The 19,802-nt window shown below is 46.3% G+C and overlaps 2 protein-coding genes and 1 long non-coding RNA gene across 10 annotated transcripts in view; 1 reads left to right on the forward strand and 2 right to left on the reverse strand.

Moving 5' to 3' along the window:
• Positions 1 to 5,167, reverse strand: part of P4HTM (prolyl 4-hydroxylase, transmembrane) — a 28,044-nt gene extending 22,877 nt beyond the window's left edge. For both annotated transcript variants that reach the window (XM_073350886.1, XM_073350885.1), the window contains exons 1-2: positions 4,845 to 5,167; positions 4,013 to 4,094 (exon numbers count right to left, since the gene is read on the reverse strand). In XM_073350886.1, coding sequence (XP_073206987.1) covers positions 4,013 to 4,094; positions 4,845 to 5,108 — 346 coding nt within the window. In that variant the 5' untranslated portion in view covers positions 5,109 to 5,167. The remainder of the gene's footprint in view (positions 1 to 4,012; positions 4,095 to 4,844) is intronic.
• A 922-nt stretch (positions 5,168 to 6,089) lies between these two features.
• On the forward strand, positions 6,090 to 7,422 carry LOC140914033 (uncharacterized). Its single transcript, XR_012159738.1, has 2 exons — positions 6,090 to 6,385; positions 7,080 to 7,422. It is a non-coding gene; the product is annotated as an uncharacterized lncRNA (long non-coding RNA).
• A 1,680-nt stretch (positions 7,423 to 9,102) lies between these two features.
• ARIH2 (ariadne RBR E3 ubiquitin protein ligase 2) overlaps positions 9,103 to 19,802 on the reverse strand; it is a 55,266-nt gene continuing 44,566 nt past the window's right edge. For 4 of the 7 annotated variants that reach the window (XM_073350882.1, XM_073350879.1, XM_073350880.1 and 1 more), the window contains exons 9-15: positions 18,441 to 18,491; positions 18,319 to 18,340; positions 16,216 to 16,367; positions 14,781 to 14,924; positions 14,365 to 14,433; positions 12,999 to 13,082; positions 9,103 to 12,470 (exon numbers count right to left, since the gene is read on the reverse strand). In XM_073350882.1, coding sequence (XP_073206983.1) covers positions 12,399 to 12,470; positions 12,999 to 13,082; positions 14,365 to 14,433; positions 14,781 to 14,924; positions 16,216 to 16,367; positions 18,319 to 18,340; positions 18,441 to 18,491 — 594 coding nt within the window. In that variant the 3' untranslated portion in view covers positions 9,103 to 12,398. Of the gene's footprint in view, positions 12,471 to 12,998; positions 13,083 to 13,172; positions 13,276 to 14,364; positions 14,434 to 14,780; positions 14,925 to 16,215; positions 16,368 to 18,318; positions 18,341 to 18,440; positions 18,492 to 19,802 lie in introns of those variants that run through there. The other 3 variants (XR_012159736.1, XM_073350883.1, XR_012159737.1) reach the window with 3 other exon arrangements.

The raw sequence follows: 19,802 nt of genomic DNA on the forward strand, positions 1-19,802 counted from the left end.
GACAGAAAGAAGGAACCACTGTGATCACCTAGTCTGACCTCCTGTATGACAAAGGCCACAGAATGTCACCAAAATAATTCCTAGAGCAGATCTCTTTGAAAAATATCCAACCTTAATTCAAAATTGCCAGTGATCCACCACACCCTTTGGTAAACTGTTCCAATGTTTAATGACCCTGACTACTGAAAATTTACACCATATTTTTAGTTTGAATTTGTCTAGCTTCATCTTCCATCCATTACACTGTGTTAGCTCTCTCTGCTGGACTGAAGAGCCCATTATTAAATATTCATTCCCTATAAGGCAGATTGTCTAATCCTTTAATTATTTTCACTGCTCTGCTATAAACCCTCTCCGATTTATCAGCATCCTTCTTGAATTGTGGACATCAGAACTAGACACAGCATTCAAGCAGCGGTCACATCAGTGTCAAATTCAGAGGTAAAATAACCTCTCTACTCCTACTTGAGATACCCCTCTTTACACATTAGCCCTTCTGACCACAGCATTGCACTGGGAACTCATGTTCAGCTGATTATCCACCATAACCCCCAAATCTTTTTTCAGCCTCCCATCCTGTAAACATGCCCTGCATTCTATGTTTCTCGATGTACACATTTACATTTTGTTATATTAAAACACACAGTTTGCTTGCACCCAGCTTACCAAGTGACCCAGATTGCTCTGTACTAGTGACCTGTCCTCTTCATTATTTACCACTCCCACAATTTTTGTGTCATCTGTAAATTTTATCAGTGATGATTTTATGTTTTCCTCCAGGACATTGATATAAATGTTAAATACTATAGGGCCAAGAACTGATGCCTCTGGGGCCCCACTAGAAAAACATCCACTCCACGATTCCCTGCTTACAATTACATGTTGAGAACTATCAGTTAAGCCAGTTTTTAATCCATTTAATGGGTGCCATATTAATTTTACATCATTCCAGTTCTTTAATCTAAATGTTGTGCAGTACCAAGTTGAACATCTAAAAAACACAGTGAGACCGCAAGCTTTTATTTCCCTGCCTCGGCTTACAAATTGGAGCCCAAACCATAGGGATCCTTGCAAGGTGGTCTCTTAAATGACAATTGCCTCAAAGCAGATTGCACTTTAAATTATCACAGAATCTATAAAGCTATAAAGACTGAAAAAGCCCTGTCTGGTGCTTGTTTGATACCAACAGGATTATTTCATTATTAGCGTTTCTCATAAAGAGGAAAACAAACACGGCAAGAACCTTTCCTAGTTCTATGAAATAATAAGCTTGGTTTCAATGGCAGATGAGATTCTATGTCATTTTTAAATGTTTAAGTATTAAAAAAACAAAAACAAAAAAAACCATTTCCCAGTAGTGCCCTTGCCACACTCCCAAACACAAAGCCGATGAAAAGTCTTTAACATGGCCTCCTTTGCCTGAAATCAATGTTGCACTGCACTTTCCCAAATGCATTCAGAAAATGTGGACTAGTCACTTCTATACTTGTCCTCAAACTCTGCAAAACATTTTGATAAATATAAAAGCCTTTGAATTAATTAACTTGAAAAGTCCTTTAGAGCTAGAGCCTCTCTGTTTTGTCTACACACAATGCTGATTTCTTATTGATGAAAGAGATGCTCATCATCAGATTGAAGTGTATCAACACAGTGGAGCTGTTCCAACTTCACTACATCAATTTTTAAACCAGTTTTGTTAACTTGAAACAACTTGTGGATAGAGAATACCTTAGTGGTCTTTTAAAGTCAACAAGGGGTCCTGGGAGGCTCAGTGGGGTGATAAGAGCTGTCTGTGAGCTGAAGTTCCTAAATAAGAACTCCTTATCAGAGGACAAAGCAGTACAAGCTGTATAAGGCCGTAAAGTGCTAGACATCAAGCACTGTTCCAGGAGCGATGCATTTCCGGATAACAGGATCAGAAAACAAGGCCTACCTCCAGAATCCAGAAGAGAGGTATTAAGCTGGATTAATAAAGTTGTGAGTCTACTATGCCATAAGTCTGTTTTTTTGTCAACTACAGCAACTTTCTTGAAGGCCAGGATCAGCTCTGTTAGGCAAATTAAATCAATAAGGGTAAGTAAGTTAGAACTGAGGCCCCAAGGGAAACTTAATTAGTAAAATCAAACTGACCCCTCATACCGCGTTTCCTGTGATTATATTGAGGCTTTTTGTGTGTGTTGACTTTTATAAGACACCAGTTCCAAACTTCAGTCTTTACACACTGCCAGAAGGAAAACTATTGTGGAATTTACAAGTTATGAATACTGTGTATTTAGGAATCAATGACAGAGCCGTGTGTGTTTCTTAAATATGCTCGTTGCATTAAAAGGATTTAAATAAGAAGCGTGTCTGGGTTTTTTCTGAGCTTTCACTTTGAATCAGGCAACATGAACCACAAGGATCCTTTTCTTCTTATTCATATCACACAACAATGGTGAAAGTGCCATAAAGAATTTAGTGTCCCTGTTTTGTTCATACCTATGCTGGAAACAGTTTCTCTCCACCTGGACAAACAAGAACTTGTACACAATTGTGCCAGTAAGAGTCATTCACACCTTTGCAATATACTAAACCAGGGATTGGCAATCTTTGGCATGCGGCCTGTCAGGGACAGTTTGTTTACCTGCAGCATCTGCAAGTTCAGCCGATGGCAGCTCCCGCTGGCCATGGTTCACTGTTCCAGGGCAATGGGGACTGCGGGAAGCAGCATGAGCTGGTTTGTACATTGATTCTCCAGAGATTAGGAGGTAAGAAGGCAAGTTGAGATAGTTGCCTTTTTTCTTAAATCAGTTTCCTACATTTTATGGAAATCAGATCAATTCACTTATTCTTCAAATTATACTAAAAAATAAAAACAAAAGAACTGGTAAGCAGCTCAAAAATTTGAACTGATTCTCTCTGCCTTAATAAGTAAATCTTAATAAAGATCTGAAAAATATGTCTGAATAATCCATTTCCTAAAGGCAGGAGAGAAGAGCTATACATTTTATAATGTCATTATCACTCACTTCCATATGCCCTGTGGGAGTAACCAGAAGAGCTACAATCAAAGCAGGATGGCAGAAATCCAGTTGCCAGTTTGCCTTTGGCAGCCTTCGGAATTCACACAGGCCTGTTTTTATTGCATTGGGCTGCTAACAATGTTAAAAGGGGATACATAAGCTATCACATTTATATACCATCTAAGAAAAAGCACATAAAAGGGAACAGTCATGCTCTGTCTCCTGGGGAACATCAACTAAGTAACAGATCTCAATTTTCTCTAACTCACGTGAGCAGAGACCCTTAATCTACTAGTCAGGTAGTAGTTACCAACCCCTTGATGCTTCAGAGATTTTGTCCTCACCGCAAAATTAACTCAAGTTATAACTCGAGTGTTGTGCCTAACTTGAGTCCTGTCCACACACACACACCCCAGCCTTTAACTTGCGTGCACTGGTGCTTTTAAGTCGCATTGGCTAGCCTGAGAGAAGATATAAGCTAAGCTTGTGTTAGTCCAATTCAGCAACTTGCTAAATGACCACCTTGCTTCTAATGCCGTCCCACAATTCCCCCAGCATGCCCAGAAAGGAATGAAAAGTTCTCACACAATTCACTGGGAAAGCATTTACACAGCATTTCATCTTACAGAAGTGCAAAGAACCATGGGCTGGGCACACAGAAGGGACACACACAGCAAGTGCAGTGGCAGTGTGCAAACAGCAACTCAAGTGTTATTTCACAGTATGATTGCTCTCACTGGAGCTAGGCTAACTAGAGAGCAGTAACTGGAGGGTAGATTACTGCAGAGTTAATTTGAGTTAAGACATACGCAATGAAAGGCACAAAACCTTCTACCATGGACAGTGGTTCTCACCCATAAGCCACCTCACTATTCCTTCTGAAGCTACCACTTAACATAAAGAATTCAGACATCATTTCACACCACATGAACAGCATCTACGAGGACACAAATATCAATGGGATTTCAGCCACCCTGTTAGCAGGTCTTGTGCGGGGCTGTGCGTCTTACCAAAGAGAAGCGGTTTCAAGCTGAGAGTTCTCATGAAATGGACTTTGTTAGGGACCAGCTCCACCTTTTGCTTATGGCCAACCTGGGGGACAAAACAGCAGGAATTAACAGCTTACATTCCAGGCACAAATTTTCAGTATTTTTCCCCCCCACTGTGCATCCAACAATCACTATGCCAAAAAAGCCTGCCTGCAATTTTGGACTGCATCTATACAGACACAGCAGGCAGCCAGGAGTCCCTTTCTATACAGTTCGTGTGCTACTGCATCTGGATGTCCGAATTCAATTCTGGGCCCCTCATCCCTGGGTCTGGGCAGGTTAGTTCTTGGTTTAAACTCAGCTGAAAGGAGTTAAAAATTCAGCTAAGGTGCAACTGAGATCAGTGGAGTGCCACCCATTTATAGCGAGACCCAATTTACCCCGAACTTGGTAAGAAATAAAGAGCAGTAATAAGAACACATCAGAGGAATGACCTGTACCCCTGAAAGGAGACTGAAAAGAGAATGGCACCAAGCTGGCAAAACTCCGAGCCCGCTACACTGTTTCTCGCTAAATCACCTCAGGCCAAACTTCAGCGAGCCGAGCCGATCTGTACCACGCCAGCGCAGCCGGAGGCGGGCCAGCCCGGGCCGCATTGTGTGTTGCCAAGTCCTCCCGCCCCGCACGCGGCTGAGCGGAGACCGGCTGCGAATCCCGGCGCCCAGGCTGTGCCGAGCTGGGCCAGCCCCCGGCACGGAGCGCCAGGCCGAGCGATGTCCCCCCTCACCGGGCCGGGCCGGGCCGGGCCGGCCCCCGGCAATACGGCCACGGCCAGCCCGCGCCAGCTCCTTGCCTTGATGCCCTCGCGGCGGGGCAGGGCGGCCCCGCGGGGGCCGGGCGCGGCGGGCGGCTCGCTGGGCGGCGGGGGCCCGGGGCCCGGGCCGTCCCCCGCGCTGAGGTGCACGAAGAGCAGCAGCCCCAGCACGTTGAGCACGTAGAGGTGCGCGAACACCATGAGCACCACGAAGTAGGGGCGGGAGCAGACTTGCCGGGGCCGCCCCGCTGGGGGCCCGGGCAGCTGGGGCCCCTCCGCCCGCGCCGCCGCCGCCGCCGCCATCGCCCGGCCCCGCGAGCGCCCACCCAGTCACCCCGGCAACCGCCCGCAGCGGCTGGGACGGCAGCGTGATGTCGTCACCACGCACCGGGGATGCGAGGAGGGAGAACGTGCGTCGCAGCACAGGGGAGTCACGCTGAAGAGACTGGCCAATGGCCATCGCGACCGCACAGGGGCGGGGCTGGACGAACTGCGTGACGTCAGCGCGTCCCGGACACCTGGTCGAAAGGGAGGGCGGAGCCGCGCAGCAGGAGAGACGGCTCGGGCCCGAGAGCGGCCATCTTTGCTGAGGGTAGCCTGGCCTCAGGCCCACTGCGAACAGGGGAAGGCGGCGGCCATCTTTGCTGAGGGTAGCTTGGCCTCAGGCCCACTGCGAACAGGGGAAGGCGGCGGCCATCTTTGCTGAGGGTAGCTTGGCCTCAGGCCCACTGCAAACAGGGGAAGGCGGCGGCCATCTTTGCTGAGGGTAGCCTGGCCTCAGGCCCACTGCGAACAGGGGAAGGCGGCGGCCATCTTTGCTGAGGGTAGCTTGGCCTCAGGCCCACTGCGAACAGGGGAAGGCGGCGGCCATCTTTGCTGAGGGTAGCCTGGCCTCAGGCCCACTGCAAACAGGGGAAGGGGACGGCCATCTTTGCTGAGGGTAGCTTGGCCTCAGGCCCACTGCAAACAGGGGAAGGCGGCGGCCATCTTTGCTGAGGGTAGCCTGGCCTCAGGCCCACTGCGAACAGGGGAAGGCGGTGGCCATCTTTGCTGAGGGTAGCTTGGCCTCAGGCCCACTGCGAACAGGGGAAGGGGACGGCCATCTGCCTTAGGGGGCCAGTTGACTGAGGGCACGGTGCCCCTTCAGCCCCATTGAGCATAGGGGGCAGGGCGGCTCTTTGCCCCGGCTCCCCGGGCGGGCGGTGCTCGGGGCAGGCCCGGCGCCGCGCGGTTGGTGGCCGGCCGGCCGTTGCCACCTTAGCAACGTTGTCGTTAGAGGTAGTGACCGTTTGGAGAAAAGAGGCGTCGACGTGACCCGCGACACATCGCGCGGCTGTCACGGCGCAGCGGCTGTGGGGAGAGTCGTCCCGCTCCGCCCCGCTCCTCAGGCCCAGCCTGTGTGCCCCACACAGCGCCTGGGGGGCGCGCTGCCCCCGCTCGCGGCACCGAGACCGCGCCCGGAGCGGGGTTCGCGAGCCTGGGCTCGGGGCCGGCCGGCTGTTACCTCATGCGGCAGCGGCCCCAGGTCCGACCCCGCCTGCTGGCGGCCGGGCTCTGGTGGCCTCGCACCCGCTGGGAAGGTAGGGCGGCCAGACGGCAAACGTGGAAAGTCAGGCCGGGGGGTGGGGGATAACAGGAGCCTCTATAAGAACAAAACCCCCAAATCGGGACTGTCCCTATAAAATCGGGACATCTGGCCACCCTGGCTCCCTGCTGCATTCTGTTAGGCAGCGGGCCAGTGTCATTACCCGCCAGCTGGGCATGTCCTCCGAAGGAATCGCATTCCAGGGCTTCTTGGGCCGAGGTCGCTATACGCTGCAGGCAAGGAAAAGGAGTGGTGGAGGCTAATGAAATACTGTGCTCAAGCCAGGCCCAGGCGGGAGAGCGCAGCGCGTTAGCCAGGGCTTGTTTTTACCCAAACCTCCTTTCTCGCTGCCTCGTAGCAGGTAGCGCACCCTGTCATGCAGAGAAAGACGGATGATGAAGTGGGTAGGGTGGGGGAGGCAGGTCAGCCGGCAAGGAGAGCTGCATGGATGGGAGGTAGGGTGGGATAAGACAGGACCATGTGCCCCAATGCCCCCTGCCTCTAGGGATGAAGCCCTCACGACAGGATCAAAGGTGGAATTAGCTGGATTTCAGTTCCCCTTTACTCCTTCCCCTGGCTTGGTCTGGGGTTAGCTGCCTAGCTGGTCAGAAATGAAACAGTGGAAGCAGAGAGAAGGGGTCTGGCTAACGGGTTTTTGTTTTTACATCTATTTTCTTTGCTCCCTGCAGCGCCGAGCTCAAGTCAGATGAATGCCCTCTCCCCCCAGCTCTGGGCTCTGCCTTTCACTAACCTGTTGGCTCAAATCTAGGCTGGCACGAAAGGGAGGCTCAGCTGAAGTGAACTAACCCCAGCCAACCTGGGCTGGCACCTACAGAGTGCCCTGCTCAAGGAGCAGAGGGCACCCTCCTGATGACAGCATACTGCTGTAGTTGTTTCTGCTGTGTAAGAGAATGTAGTAAGAAGAGCATGGAATGGATTTTATTAACACTATTGAGCTGCTTGTGAATGATTTTGTGGCTATAGGCGTGTGTGTGTGTGTATATATATATATAAAAAAAATTCTTAGTTGAATTCTGTGGAAATTTTGTTCAGTGACATTTTTGACTCCTTTTGAGTGCTTAAACAGTTACATCTAGCGACTTTTCAGGGTTTGTCTGGTGACTTCCTGCTTTGTGGAATTGAAAGCACTGTTGGTGAGCACTTGACAGCAGATGCAGGCCGCCCGGGCAGGGAGCGGGAAGACACAGGAGTTGCTCCTCAACAGGGAGTGAGCAGCTGGGTTGGTGTGGGGGGCACATTGACAACGCACGTTAACAGCTGTAAAGGGGTAACCCTCGGCCTTAGACTGCTGTCATTAAATGGCGGTCGGACTCCCCCTCACACTGCCACTCCTCGGTGATTTTAAATTAAAAAAATTTACACACACACATCCCAGTTCCATTGAACTGGGCATTCAAATAAGTAAAAATCTAAAAAACGCTCCCCCTCTTTCCCCTCCCATTTACAAACAAGGGCACTCAAATTCTGCCCAGTCGGCAAAGTGCTCAACAGCTCCAGCTGGCACAGCACAGAGCTGCAGCGTGAAAATTACCGACAAGTTATAGCCTGACCTGACTAGATTTCTGTCCAGAGCATGAAGGCCACCTGAACTGAGCATTTCCCAGAGGAGCTACAGGTTGGGTTCTTGGGCAGTTAAGCCTTTTGTCTCCCAAAACATGAACTATTTAAAACTAGACAAGCCTTCACTTCTATGTGCTTCATGTTGAATAGATATTTTAGAAATGCTTATTAGCGGCATCGACATCAAGCTTAGCAAGCTTGTATTTTTTTAAAAGTGACCTGGGATTTTCAGTTGTATTATAAGATTTTTTTTTTTTTTTAATTTCAACTTCAAGGAGTTTGATAGTTTTAGTGATCTGAATGAAGTCTGTTGTCTACTATATGACATAAGTTACCTGCAATAATAGTTCAATATAGCAAAACCTTTGGTAATGCTGAGTGTTAATAGTGTATGTTTGATTTTCAGAATATCTACTAATGAGACAAAAGATATTGGATATTCTTCATTTAGAGAAAGTCAGCAAAAAGGGGAATAAGATTACTGCATATTCTGAATACCCTTTTTTGACTTCTCCAATATGCAACAGTCCCATGCTTGTTACTTACAAGAGTTTGTCTAGAAGGTGACACTATCTTACCTAAATTGGACAGAAAATTCAGCATCGTATGTGTTTTCAGAAAACAGGAATTACATATACTAGGTGGCATGATTCTTTAGCAAATCTGTGCCTATTCTCTTCCTTCTTTATGCTAATATTTTAATACATCAAACCCAAAGCTGTGCTTTGACTTTTCACATTGCTTTATATGGTTTTTATGGCACTCTTCATCATCGCAGTCAAGAGCCTTAAAGTCCAGACTTTGTTTCTAAAATATCCTTTGCAGTAGGGTAGTATTTTCTCATTTTACAGATGGGAAATGGAGGCAGAGAGATGAAGTGATTTTGCCAAAGCGTCACAAAATCAATGGCACAGCCAGGAACAGAATCTCCCAAGTCCCTTAATCCCCAAACCTTCCTCCCTACCAACATTTTAGTACAACTGTAGCACTCAAATTATGATTTGTGCTGTTGGCTGCTTCATGTGATTCTAACAGTCCATGTCGCACTGCTCGAAACATTTAATTAAAAAAACATTGAAGTAGAGGGTTTTCACCTAAAAGCTGATGGAATAAAGACACTGCACACACACCTTTAAAATGATAAATTCACAATTTATTTCAAATAAACCACTCCACCGCTGGGAAGTATTTCAAGGGCATTTTCCTTTGCCCCTTCCCCTCCAATACCTATAAAGAAAGCTAAGAGGGGTGTCAGTTTCTTGGAGAAGACCTCGCCAACAGAACAAGGCAGCCAAGAAACAGCAACACTCTCCATAATACTAAAGCTCCCACAGCAGCAGCTACCTGAAATCCTGGAGAACAATCCAACTGAGCAGATGCAGGTGAGAAAAGGAGTCCCTAGAACAAGTCTCATTTAAAAATAAAGGTCTATTTATCACCTGCTTAAAAAGTCTAAAAGTTTGAATGTGAAATTATAGTACAGAAACCTCCTGCTGTTCCTGTCCCACATTGGTACAGTGAGCAATTCATGTGCGGAGCAGCAGTCATGCAGTTTATATTGTCAGTAGAAAACTTTGAATTGTCCGGGAAGCCTGATGACTGTTAGAGATCTGAGTCAGCCAGTGCATTAGCGTGAGCAAAGCTGAAATAAAGAGTATCAGATGCAAGGATGGAGAGAGAGAGGTCAGGCTGACCTAGGGATAGCAAGCAGCTGCAAAAAGAGGAAGGGACAAACACTGCAAAATTGCGATGTTATTGGTGCGGGGGAAAATTTGTATCTCTTTAGAGTTAATAACCTGATCCAACTTCTATTCTCAGGCCACCACAATGACTTGAAAGGGGCTGTGTTCACATAACGGAATTTGCCCCTTTATCTTTGATCTCAAGAACACTAATTTCTTTCCTATCAGTCACCCACCTCTCAAACAGCAGCAGCTTATCCTCTTCAGATGCCAGAATGAGCAGGAAATGGGGATCACTCCACAGTTTTAACTGTTCCTATACTACAGCACACAGATATTGCCCTGTTTGGGCTCACACTGCAAAGACACAATCCCGCCTTGTTTTCCCCACAGAGGGTGGAAGCAGGATCTGTTCATGGGAACCAGGAAATTCACAGCCTACTTCCTGGAAGAGTTTTGGAGAAACAAAATAAAGCTGTTGATAAAGCTTGAGTTTTGTGTAATTCCAAAGAGAGAGGTGGCTTTCAAAGCAGTCTGTATTTGTACAGATTTCTAAAGTGCTCATCACCAAGGTGTCTGAGCAGTCTGGACTGCGAGTCGGCTCTCAGGGCCATTTGGCGATTGGTTCTTGCCATCTGATCTACACTGCTCCAGGAATGAGGATGTTAAAACACTTTGTGTTTAAGCAAAATATGCTTATCCTGGTTCAGAGCTGAATGCTTATGTGATGTAAGTGAGCAGGGAGAAGAGGGCACCATCTGGCAGCAAAGCTGAGTATTTAGGGTTCGAAAAGATACTGCCCTATACCTCTCTGACAAACAGACCAAATTTCACCTGAATGCAGCTAGCTTAACTAGAACACCAGTTCATATCGTACATTAGTATGTTCCGCTTTACATCTTTAAAGCACTATATACACATTAACTCTGCACAGTGGGGTACACTATACAAACTCTGGCCACATGATTAGTTCATATAATAGTAACCCTCTCAAACTGATAGCCCTCTCTTTTCGCCCACCTTCACGTGGTTAAAACCTAGCACCCAGAAGTGGGTGCTAGAGTCATATGGTGCATGTCTCTCTTGGAACCAAGAGAGTAGCTCCATAGCATTGTGAGTTTATTTTGTCAAGCAGGAATTAGGAAGACTCCCAGTCAGTCTTTCATCCTGTCAAGTCAAAAAGGGTGAAAATAAGAGTATCCTAGTAAGGAATGTGTCAGGGCAGCATTCCTCATGAAAATGGCATGGAAGGGATTTCACTACTTTCACCCTAGAATTGGGGATTTGCTCGGATCAGGACACTCAACTACTCCATTTTTGCCTATGTATAGCAGATGCATGCACAAGTCCATGTGTTACACAGGCACCTGTACCTGGTACATCCACCATAGTAAAGTGTTTGCATTTAAGCCACTGGTTTGAAGGGACTCCCTTGTTAAGATGAATTGGGGAGGTCACTTAAAAAAACTGTTTCTATTTTGCATTAAACACACCCAGACAAAAGCTCTGAGAGTCCCGGACAATAATCAGACTGATGATAACCGTCCAGCAGCTTTAATATCAATATACACACACACACACACTACCTCCACCGGTCAGCTTTCTGTCTGGCTTGGTGCAGGCTCTGAGAGAGCAGTACAAGGTTAACTCTAGCACTTCTCTCTGAGTGCCCGTCTACATTGCCAAGACGCGTGTCAGGGATCACATTATGCATTACTGTTCCCCCTTGACTTGCAATGGGGTTTAGTCTTGCCTGGGTAAATGAGACCAAAGTAGTTCGATCATGTTATTACACGCCTTGGATGACTGGTCTTTACAAAGCTGTATGCATTGAAGTAACATGGCTTGTTCCGCTCTACCTAACAAGACCAAGCCTATTTAACACCGTTAGAACAACTGTTCTCACAGTCTCCCAAACACCATAGTTTTGGCAGCACAGAAAACCCCTAAAAACAAACTAAAGCAAAAATCCACATGGAAGACCTTAAATTCACTGAATGCAAAGATCTGAATTACTTCTAGGCATATCTCCTATATTAACCTGATCTCTGCCCTGTAACACCTCCATTTGCTTTGGTTCATGCAGCACAAACTACTGCTGAGAGAAGAGATGCCACACATAATTGTGCTGATATGCAGCCACCATTGATGCTGTAAGGTGCCAACACCGCAGCAGCGACCCTCTAACCTCCAGCCACTTTCCTCGTGCAGCCACAGGCCAGTGCTACAAAGCGCATGTTAGAGGAAAGGGAACTCTAGCTGGGTTATTTCATAACCCTCAGTGCATAAAAGAATTATGGGGCAGAAGCCCATTAAATTTACAAGCAGATTATTAAGGAAGAACACTCCACTGCCAATTTATTTTTAAAAAGGGTTGTGTGTTATTCTAGGGTTTGTTTGTATAATTGTACAACCGTTGAAAATTACATAAATTGTAATGATCTAATACTATTAACAGCCATTCAGAAAAATTCCCTCTCTCAAAAGCCATCTGGGGTAGGAGGAAACATCCCATGAAAGATGTCAATCTGAACTCCAGCCTCTAGCCTGGCAGAAACGAAAAGCAGAAAAATAAAAAACAGAACGGGACTAAGATGGGGCGTTTGCACATGTCTGTTTTGCAAGGGGAGGGGATGGTTTTGTCCTTGGCCGGGTTCTCCCACAGGCAGTGCTCATTTGTCACGATGCAGACACCGTCACCTTGCTTGCTGCTCTCACCCCTGCACCCCATCACCTCCTTCCGCCTTATGTGTCATGGAAGTCTTTAAGCAAGGTCCTCCTCCTCTGTTCTGCTATATGCATCTGATTCTCTAAATCCTGGAACAAAGAACAGCAAGGCAGAACCCCATTAATCTGAACTCCCCAGAGGAAAAGAAAAGGCACTTGTACGGTAGAGCGTGAGGACCATTCATGGCTTCTCAAGCAAATTCAGGACTGCAGGGACCCTTCCGATTTGACGGTGTGTAAAAGGACTGTCCCTCTGAACCCAATTCTCCTTACATTTCCCTTCTTAGAGGGTTTCTGATGCTCCCTCCCACCTCCGAAAAGCAAAAAAACCCCATACACCAGGGTAACTTCCCCTCCAGCAAAGGGCTGAATGCATCTTCCTTCAGAGCCTGTCAGCCCTGGTTCAGTCAGCCAGGAGTAAAGTTCTTCCCCACCCCCACCCCGCCACCCCCAACTAGGAAGCAAGCATCTGCAGGCCAAGGGAACAAAAGGTCAGACTCAAAGCTAATCTGATTGCCCTCATCTGCCTGCCAAGCTTGCCTGGGCCATTTTGTGTAGGTACTAAGCCACCTGTAAGTAAAGGGCTGCCCAGCAGACACAGGGGAACAGATAACTTACCCCTCTGTCATAGCTGTCTGCTCGCTCCACCTTCCAGGAAAGGTTTTCTATTTCAGCTTCCAACTGAGCCTGCTGGTATTCAAACTGATCAACAGTACAGACAATTAGAGAAACCAATCTACCCTGAGCAGCTTTATGCCACCAAACTGGTGTGGTGAAAGGAAGCACACACACCTAGGGTCCTTCCTCTCCGCAACAGGTTTGGTGGAGCAAATCTCTGGAACACTTGGGAAAACAATGAGCACTAGAATGTGGCATGTCCAGGGACTTCAAAGTCCTAAGGAAGATGGATTTTTGTACATTCAACTTTTAATTATTCAAGCATTAGGATACAAGGAGGAAACTGACACCACCAACTGGTGTTTGCAGTCTGGTGAATCTCCATCCCACTTAGGGGCTGGAAACGCAGTTTCTGCCCTGTACACACCTTCATGTAAAACAAGGGCTGAGTACTATGGTGTTACCAAAAGGGAAACTTTACCCCAGAAACCCCATCTCAAAACCACTTAGTTTAAGTCACGTGTTGGGCCTACCAAAGCGGCCCCCTTGATAGTAAAGCGATGTAAGCAACTGAGCAGCTGGGTTGGTTTATAATTAACGGGGGCTTCAGTCAGACGTGGAAAGAGTAAGGTTCATTTATTTGTCTTGCCCTGACTACAAACTTGGGAAAGAAGGACCAAAACAGAAGTCAGCAAACGTCTAGCTGAAGGTTATGTCTACACTGTGATCAAAGGTGTGTCTGCTGCACAGGTAGACAAACCCCAAGCTAGATTTGATCTCACTATCTCAAATACTAGCAGCAAAGCAAAACTCAAGTCAAACAATAGCGTGTAGAGCCTCAGATGTTGGCTTGCCAGCCAGCCCGCCCTAGGGCAGCGTGCCCTGGCTAGCGCTCTACCACTTGCACTGAGGTTTACTTCCTCCTTTTTGATACAGTTTCCTGAAAGGTTAACCTGTTGATGTGACTCTCCCATCTCCCAGGACATAGGAGCCAGTAGTAACCAACTCAGATTCCAGATACATGTGCTTGCTTATGATGTGAATTCTTATGGAGAAAAATTGCTTGACAACTAGTTTGTCATTCACACTGCAGTATTATTCTATAGTAAAGTCTGTAAAAACAGGGACGTCTCTGGAATGACACCCAGCAAGAACTTTGCTATTAAATCTGAGGGGGAGCAGAAGGAGGAGGGTTTTGAGCTGATTATGAAGTTTGAGGATACGTGAGGTTCAACGTCACATATATGTAATTACACGGATTTATTATAAACACACAAACTCTGGGACTGAGGAGACAAATCTAGGTGTCTGCTTAGCTCACTATGCTCCCTAGCTAGATGCCAAGAAGTCTCAGCAAACACCTTACCAATTTCTTCCTGGGGCCAGACTCCATGTAGTAGGCGTATGGATATGTGTACTGCAGGGTGTAACGACACTACAACAGAAGAGGAAAAGAGTTTTAGATCTGGATGTTGTTAGCACAGATTATTTCTATGACTAATATAGGGACACAGGAGTTGCTAGACCAGTCCAGTATAGCAGAGGCCATTACCAGATGCTTCTGAGGAAGGTGCAGGAAACACGTGTTAGGACTAATTATGGAATAACCTGCTCAAAAAGGCATCCTCCTGCTAACCTCAGGCAGTTAGTGTCTGATTCAGGGCATAACATCCCTTACAGATCTAATCTCTGAATTGCCTCCCTCTTCAGTGTGCTACTCAGATGGAAGTGTTTTGGTGTGTAGGCTCTCTCCTGTGGACTGAAAGAGCCAAAAATGCCCACCTTTGCAAGCAGCTTTGCAGCATTCTGCAGGTACTGCCAGTCTATCCATGTTCCCAGGTTGTTCATCACCCTTTCCTGGATCTTCTCCTGAATTCGCTGGTATGTCTGTGCCTCTAACTGCAAGCTTTTATTGTGGTTCTCCCACTGCAAAAGTAGAAGAAAAAGGGCATGAGATCAAAGTGCTGCTACCTACAGATAGACGCTCCAGCAAACAGGAAGTAAGATGGGGCTGGAGTCCAGCAGGATAGCATATGCTGTGGGCAGGACCACAGCAAGGCAGCACCCACTAGTTGCAAGCCCATGGAGGTTACACTGTAAGAGGCAGGTGAGAGCAGGGAGCAAACCCAGCCCCTCTGTAGAAATGCCCTATGGTCACATCAGCATCTTGTGAGCAACTAGAAGGAGTAAAATAATGGGTATTTCCCCACTTAAGAGGTCTCTGCCAAGAGAGTTAGATTAACTTTTAACATGGGCTTACTGAAAACTGACACATCTGCGCTATGAAACATCATTGTAAAACTTGGCCATTTCCCAGAGTCCCTTGATCTGGAAAGCCAAGATTATTAATTTATTATTATTTTAAGACTAGATTAATGCTATGATAAGCAGCTGTTGATATCTGAATGAGGAAACGAGTGCATGCTGACCTCACAGAAAAGTGGCAACCTTGGATCTACAGTGTTTTCTTCTAGAGAAGCTGCATTAGACCTGTGCAGTTTGACCAGTCCTATTCATGCCTGCTGCAGGGAAAGAGGAGCTGTGACGGTTAGTGACAGATTCCAAAAGCCTTTCTTTAAACATGTCTTGACATGAAATCCCCTTAAAATTTCATTAAACCCCATGATGGAGTTTTAATTGAAACACCCGAGATTAGTTTCTTCTTGGTCCCTACAAATTCATGCCATAAGGAGCTTTGGAACTTCCCTGGTCCTGCGAGGAAATGGTTGCAGCGATATTGCATGAGTGCAGGGACTGGACGAGATGATCTCTCGAGGTCCCTTCGAGTCCTATGATTCTAGGATACCTATCTGCCATAGCATAGCAGCTTCTTGTAGAGGGACACTATTTTGTATTGTTTGTATCATTGTAGCACCTAGGAGCCCTACTCGTTGATGAGAATCCCATTGTACTAGCTGCTGTGAAAGAACAGAAGAATGCAGGCAATACTGATTTTCTGCAGCATCAGGAAACTTAAGCAATCTCACATGGTTTGCTTCAATGGAGAAGCAAAGTTAACAGCTTGGCTGGGATTTGTTGGGCAGAATTTTGAGTCTGAAGGAACAAAGCCAGGACCTAAACTGGGACTCCAGAAGCTACTTCATCTGTACAGAATCCTCTGTGCAGTTTCTTACACCAACATTGCTGGCAATGACCTTTGCACCCGGCAGGGACATTAAAAGGCTACAGCAGCTCTGGCCAAAGAGATGTGTCCTACCCGCTCAAAATAGAACAAGTACTTCTTAAGGGCCTCCCTGGCCTGTGCTTGCTGACTCTGGTTTACAATATCAGGATTCTCTTTGTACCGACTGCATTCGTAGTACTCGCTACCGTGGGTCTTCCAGTCCCCCAGACACATCCAGCAGAAGTCTGCAGAGAACAAGGCACAATCACTGTGATGCATAGAAAAAATGAGTTTCCAGAAACCAAGTTACAGAGAAACAGCCCCTCTGTCTCAGGGGTTTCCTTTAGCCAAGCAGCATGTAAAGTTTATTTGTGCCATTTTGCCCAGGGGGAAAACAGAATACAGCTTGTGGGCCAAATATAACCCCGTCTTGGGGGTCTGTATCTAAATATGGAGATGCAGCTTGTGAGGTATCACTTCCAGCGTGTTAGAGACACTGCTTGGATCCACACGGAGTGTTGGAAACTGGGACATGCAATCTGCGCAGGCTGCACCTCAGTTACAGAAGAGGGCAGCTGCAGCTCTCTGATTATTGGCAAGTTGCCAGCATGGGTCTCTGATGGATTAGATTTGAAGGATCCTAATCTGATCAAGCAGTGAACAAATCCACACAGACAATCCACTTCCAATTCTCACGGGTGCGCAGTGGGTGGTGTTGGTGGCCTGTGATACACAGGTCAGACTCGATGATCTGAGGGTCCCTTCTCGCCTTAAATTGTGTGACTCTAAGACACCTATCCATATCCAGTGGTTTAGGAAATGGCGTCAGATGAGAAGTCACTGAGGGCAAGCCTACACTTGAAACGCTGGATTAGCACTACTGTGCTGCTGTAGCACGCAAGTGAAAACACTCCTACGTTGAAGGGAGAGAGCTCTCCCGTTGACCTAGTTAATCCACCTCTGCAAGAGGCGGTAGCTATCACTGGGAGAAGCCCTCCCGCTGACACAGCGCTGTCTACACAAAGGGTTAGGCTGGTATAACTATGTTGCGCGGGGTGTGGATTTCTCACATCCGAGCCCCGTACCTATACGGATACAAGTTGGCAGCGTAGTCCCGGCTTGAGGGAGAGGACGTAGGTAAAAGAGCCAAGGAGAAAAAGTAGAGCAACAACTAAACCCACAAAACAGACCTGCCTGGTTTTAGAGGTGGGATACTTGTAGTGTTCTGTCAGGAAGGAGAAAAGATGGGGGTTAAACAGTTGCTGTACAAATTGCTTCTGAAAGGCTTACCTTTCCCATTCAGTTTGGTTGAAATCTGCTAATTTCACCGAAGGGGTAGCCTGCTCTCTTTCCAGTTTCAATCACTGTGGTATCTAGGAACTTGTTGCTCACCTACTCCTGATACCACAGCATCCCACCGAGTCACTACCATTCCTGCTGATCTTCTAGCAGCAAAGGAAGTGAACTGGGATGGGCAGATTTTAAATGTTTTCTGAGGGGGGTTATCTTCCTTAGCCTCCCTACTGGCTGATAGCTGCAACATGGGAGCCCCAGCAGCAGGTAGTCTCACCCACTTCTTTGGGATAAGAGAAATTTACCATCCCACAAAAACCATTTGCTCTGCATTCCTGATATTTTACAGGGCTTTGATAAGGGTTGAAGACAACCAGGCTGCTTCTTGCTTGGGAATGGACTGAGGAGCAGTCTAGCGGATAAGGTTATAGAGATCAGCAACAGACCTACACTTGCTTTTTTGGTTTGGTCTATGTAGGGGCTAATTCTGTCCATCAGTGAACATAAAGTAAGGCTAATTTGACATAAAGGCTCAGAGTTCCATTACAATGCAAGTGGTTTCACCTGGTGGTACAGAAATCCATGTACAAAACAAGAACTACATCAGGAAACCTTTTAAACACCAGAGCACATTTCTGAGGAGCATCAATCTTATGACAGAAAGGGAGCTGAAGACCTTTTTACAGCGTTAAATCTAAATGCCACCGAAGCATCAGAAACCAGTTAAAAACATAGAAAGTGAAACAACAACCCTCTATCACCAAGTCAGATGTGTAATTAGAATCCTCTTCATATTTGTACTGGGAGAAATGGTTAACTGGCTATTTAGGACAACAAAATTGACTACCGGGGTAATAAAGGAATATTCCGCTTCCCCAACAGATTTCAGATACTGCTACTTACCGTGCTTGCATTTAGAGCATTGCTGAAAAAGAAGGAAAGATGAGACATTAGCAATCTGCAAAAGGACAGAAAGGTTTCAGCTAAAGACAAGGAAGATCTGAAGTATTCAGGGGATTGCTCACCATGTGATTGCAGCCTCCATTCTTTTCAATACAGATATTGCACTTGGGACACTGGGAAAAACAAAAGCATTAATTAGATCCAGCTGGTCTGTAATATTCCTTAAGAACATAATGCCAGCTCCATTATTCCACATATGCTATTCCTGTCAAACCCATTTTAAAATGGGATGAAGGGGGGATGGATGGATGGCTCAGGGCATCAACAACAGATCAGTGGTTTGAGATAACAGTTCCAAGGAATAAGGTCATTATTCTTAGCGTTACCACTTGTGAACCAAAGTTCAGTCTCAATAGTTACCATTAACAGGCTGGTCAGGTTTAGCAATTCAACCAGTTTACATAGAAAGACAGTACTGGCCATAGTGACTCAGACCACAGGACCATCTAGCTTTGTATGCTGCCTTCAGTAGTAGCCGATTGGTAACTGCTTCAGAGGAAGTACAAAGCCATCATACACCTGCCTGACTACACAGTGCTTTACCTAGGTTTCTTTGTTCCACAGGTAATCAGTTGATATTCTGCACAATTTGACTGCTATTATATTTTCGTGGTTTGCATAGCTATAGGAAGTAATCCAGCTTTGCCAATTTGAATCTGAAGACACCAAATCATATCACAGTCCAGAATTGCCATGACCAGTCTGGATATATTGGGGTCTCTGACCTAGAAACTAAGGACACTGAATTCATAACCATTTCCCTGAACCATAAAGTTCTAAATTAAATCCAGCTACAATGAATTCCAAAGGTTCACCTCACGCTGCATAAATAGCTCCTTTTCTTGAGTCTAAATCTGTTGCCTTTAAATTAATCACGTGCTCAGAAAACCTAAGTTATGGACAAAGACCTTTAAGTCATGGAGTCCCTTTGGCTCCCCCAGCCAGAACAGTACTAGGCCTTACAATAGGCATATTCCTTTTCACACTGCCTTGCATAGCTATGCAGACTTAAACTGCATCCCCCACTTCAGGCTAGATAACCCTACGACTTTTGCTTATAACGCCTCATCCTACAAATGGAAACTGACGCTCTAGAGCTTTTCATTCTCCGAAATCCATGGCTAGAACCAAAGCTATACACTGTTACAAATGGGGATGGGCTATATTATCTACCCTTCGTGTATCCAAGCATTCTCCTTTAAAAAAAAAAATTTAACTGCAGCTGTACACCAGACAAGTGCTTGAGCCAACCACCGTGCTGCTTCTCTGCCATTAGAGGGCAACATACCCAGCTGCAGATTAATGCTTGCAATGAATTTAGCAGAATGAAGACTAGGGTATAGAGGGAGCACTTCAGTAACCAGCTCTACACACAGGTGGGTTTCCCAGTTTAAAGTGTATTTGCAGTAATAGAGTCAGCCATA

Source organism: Lepidochelys kempii, chromosome 7 (assembly GCF_965140265.1).
Source record: "Lepidochelys kempii isolate rLepKem1 chromosome 7, rLepKem1.hap2, whole genome shotgun sequence".
In the NCBI taxonomy this organism is placed as follows: domain Eukaryota; kingdom Metazoa; phylum Chordata; order Testudines; family Cheloniidae; genus Lepidochelys; species Lepidochelys kempii.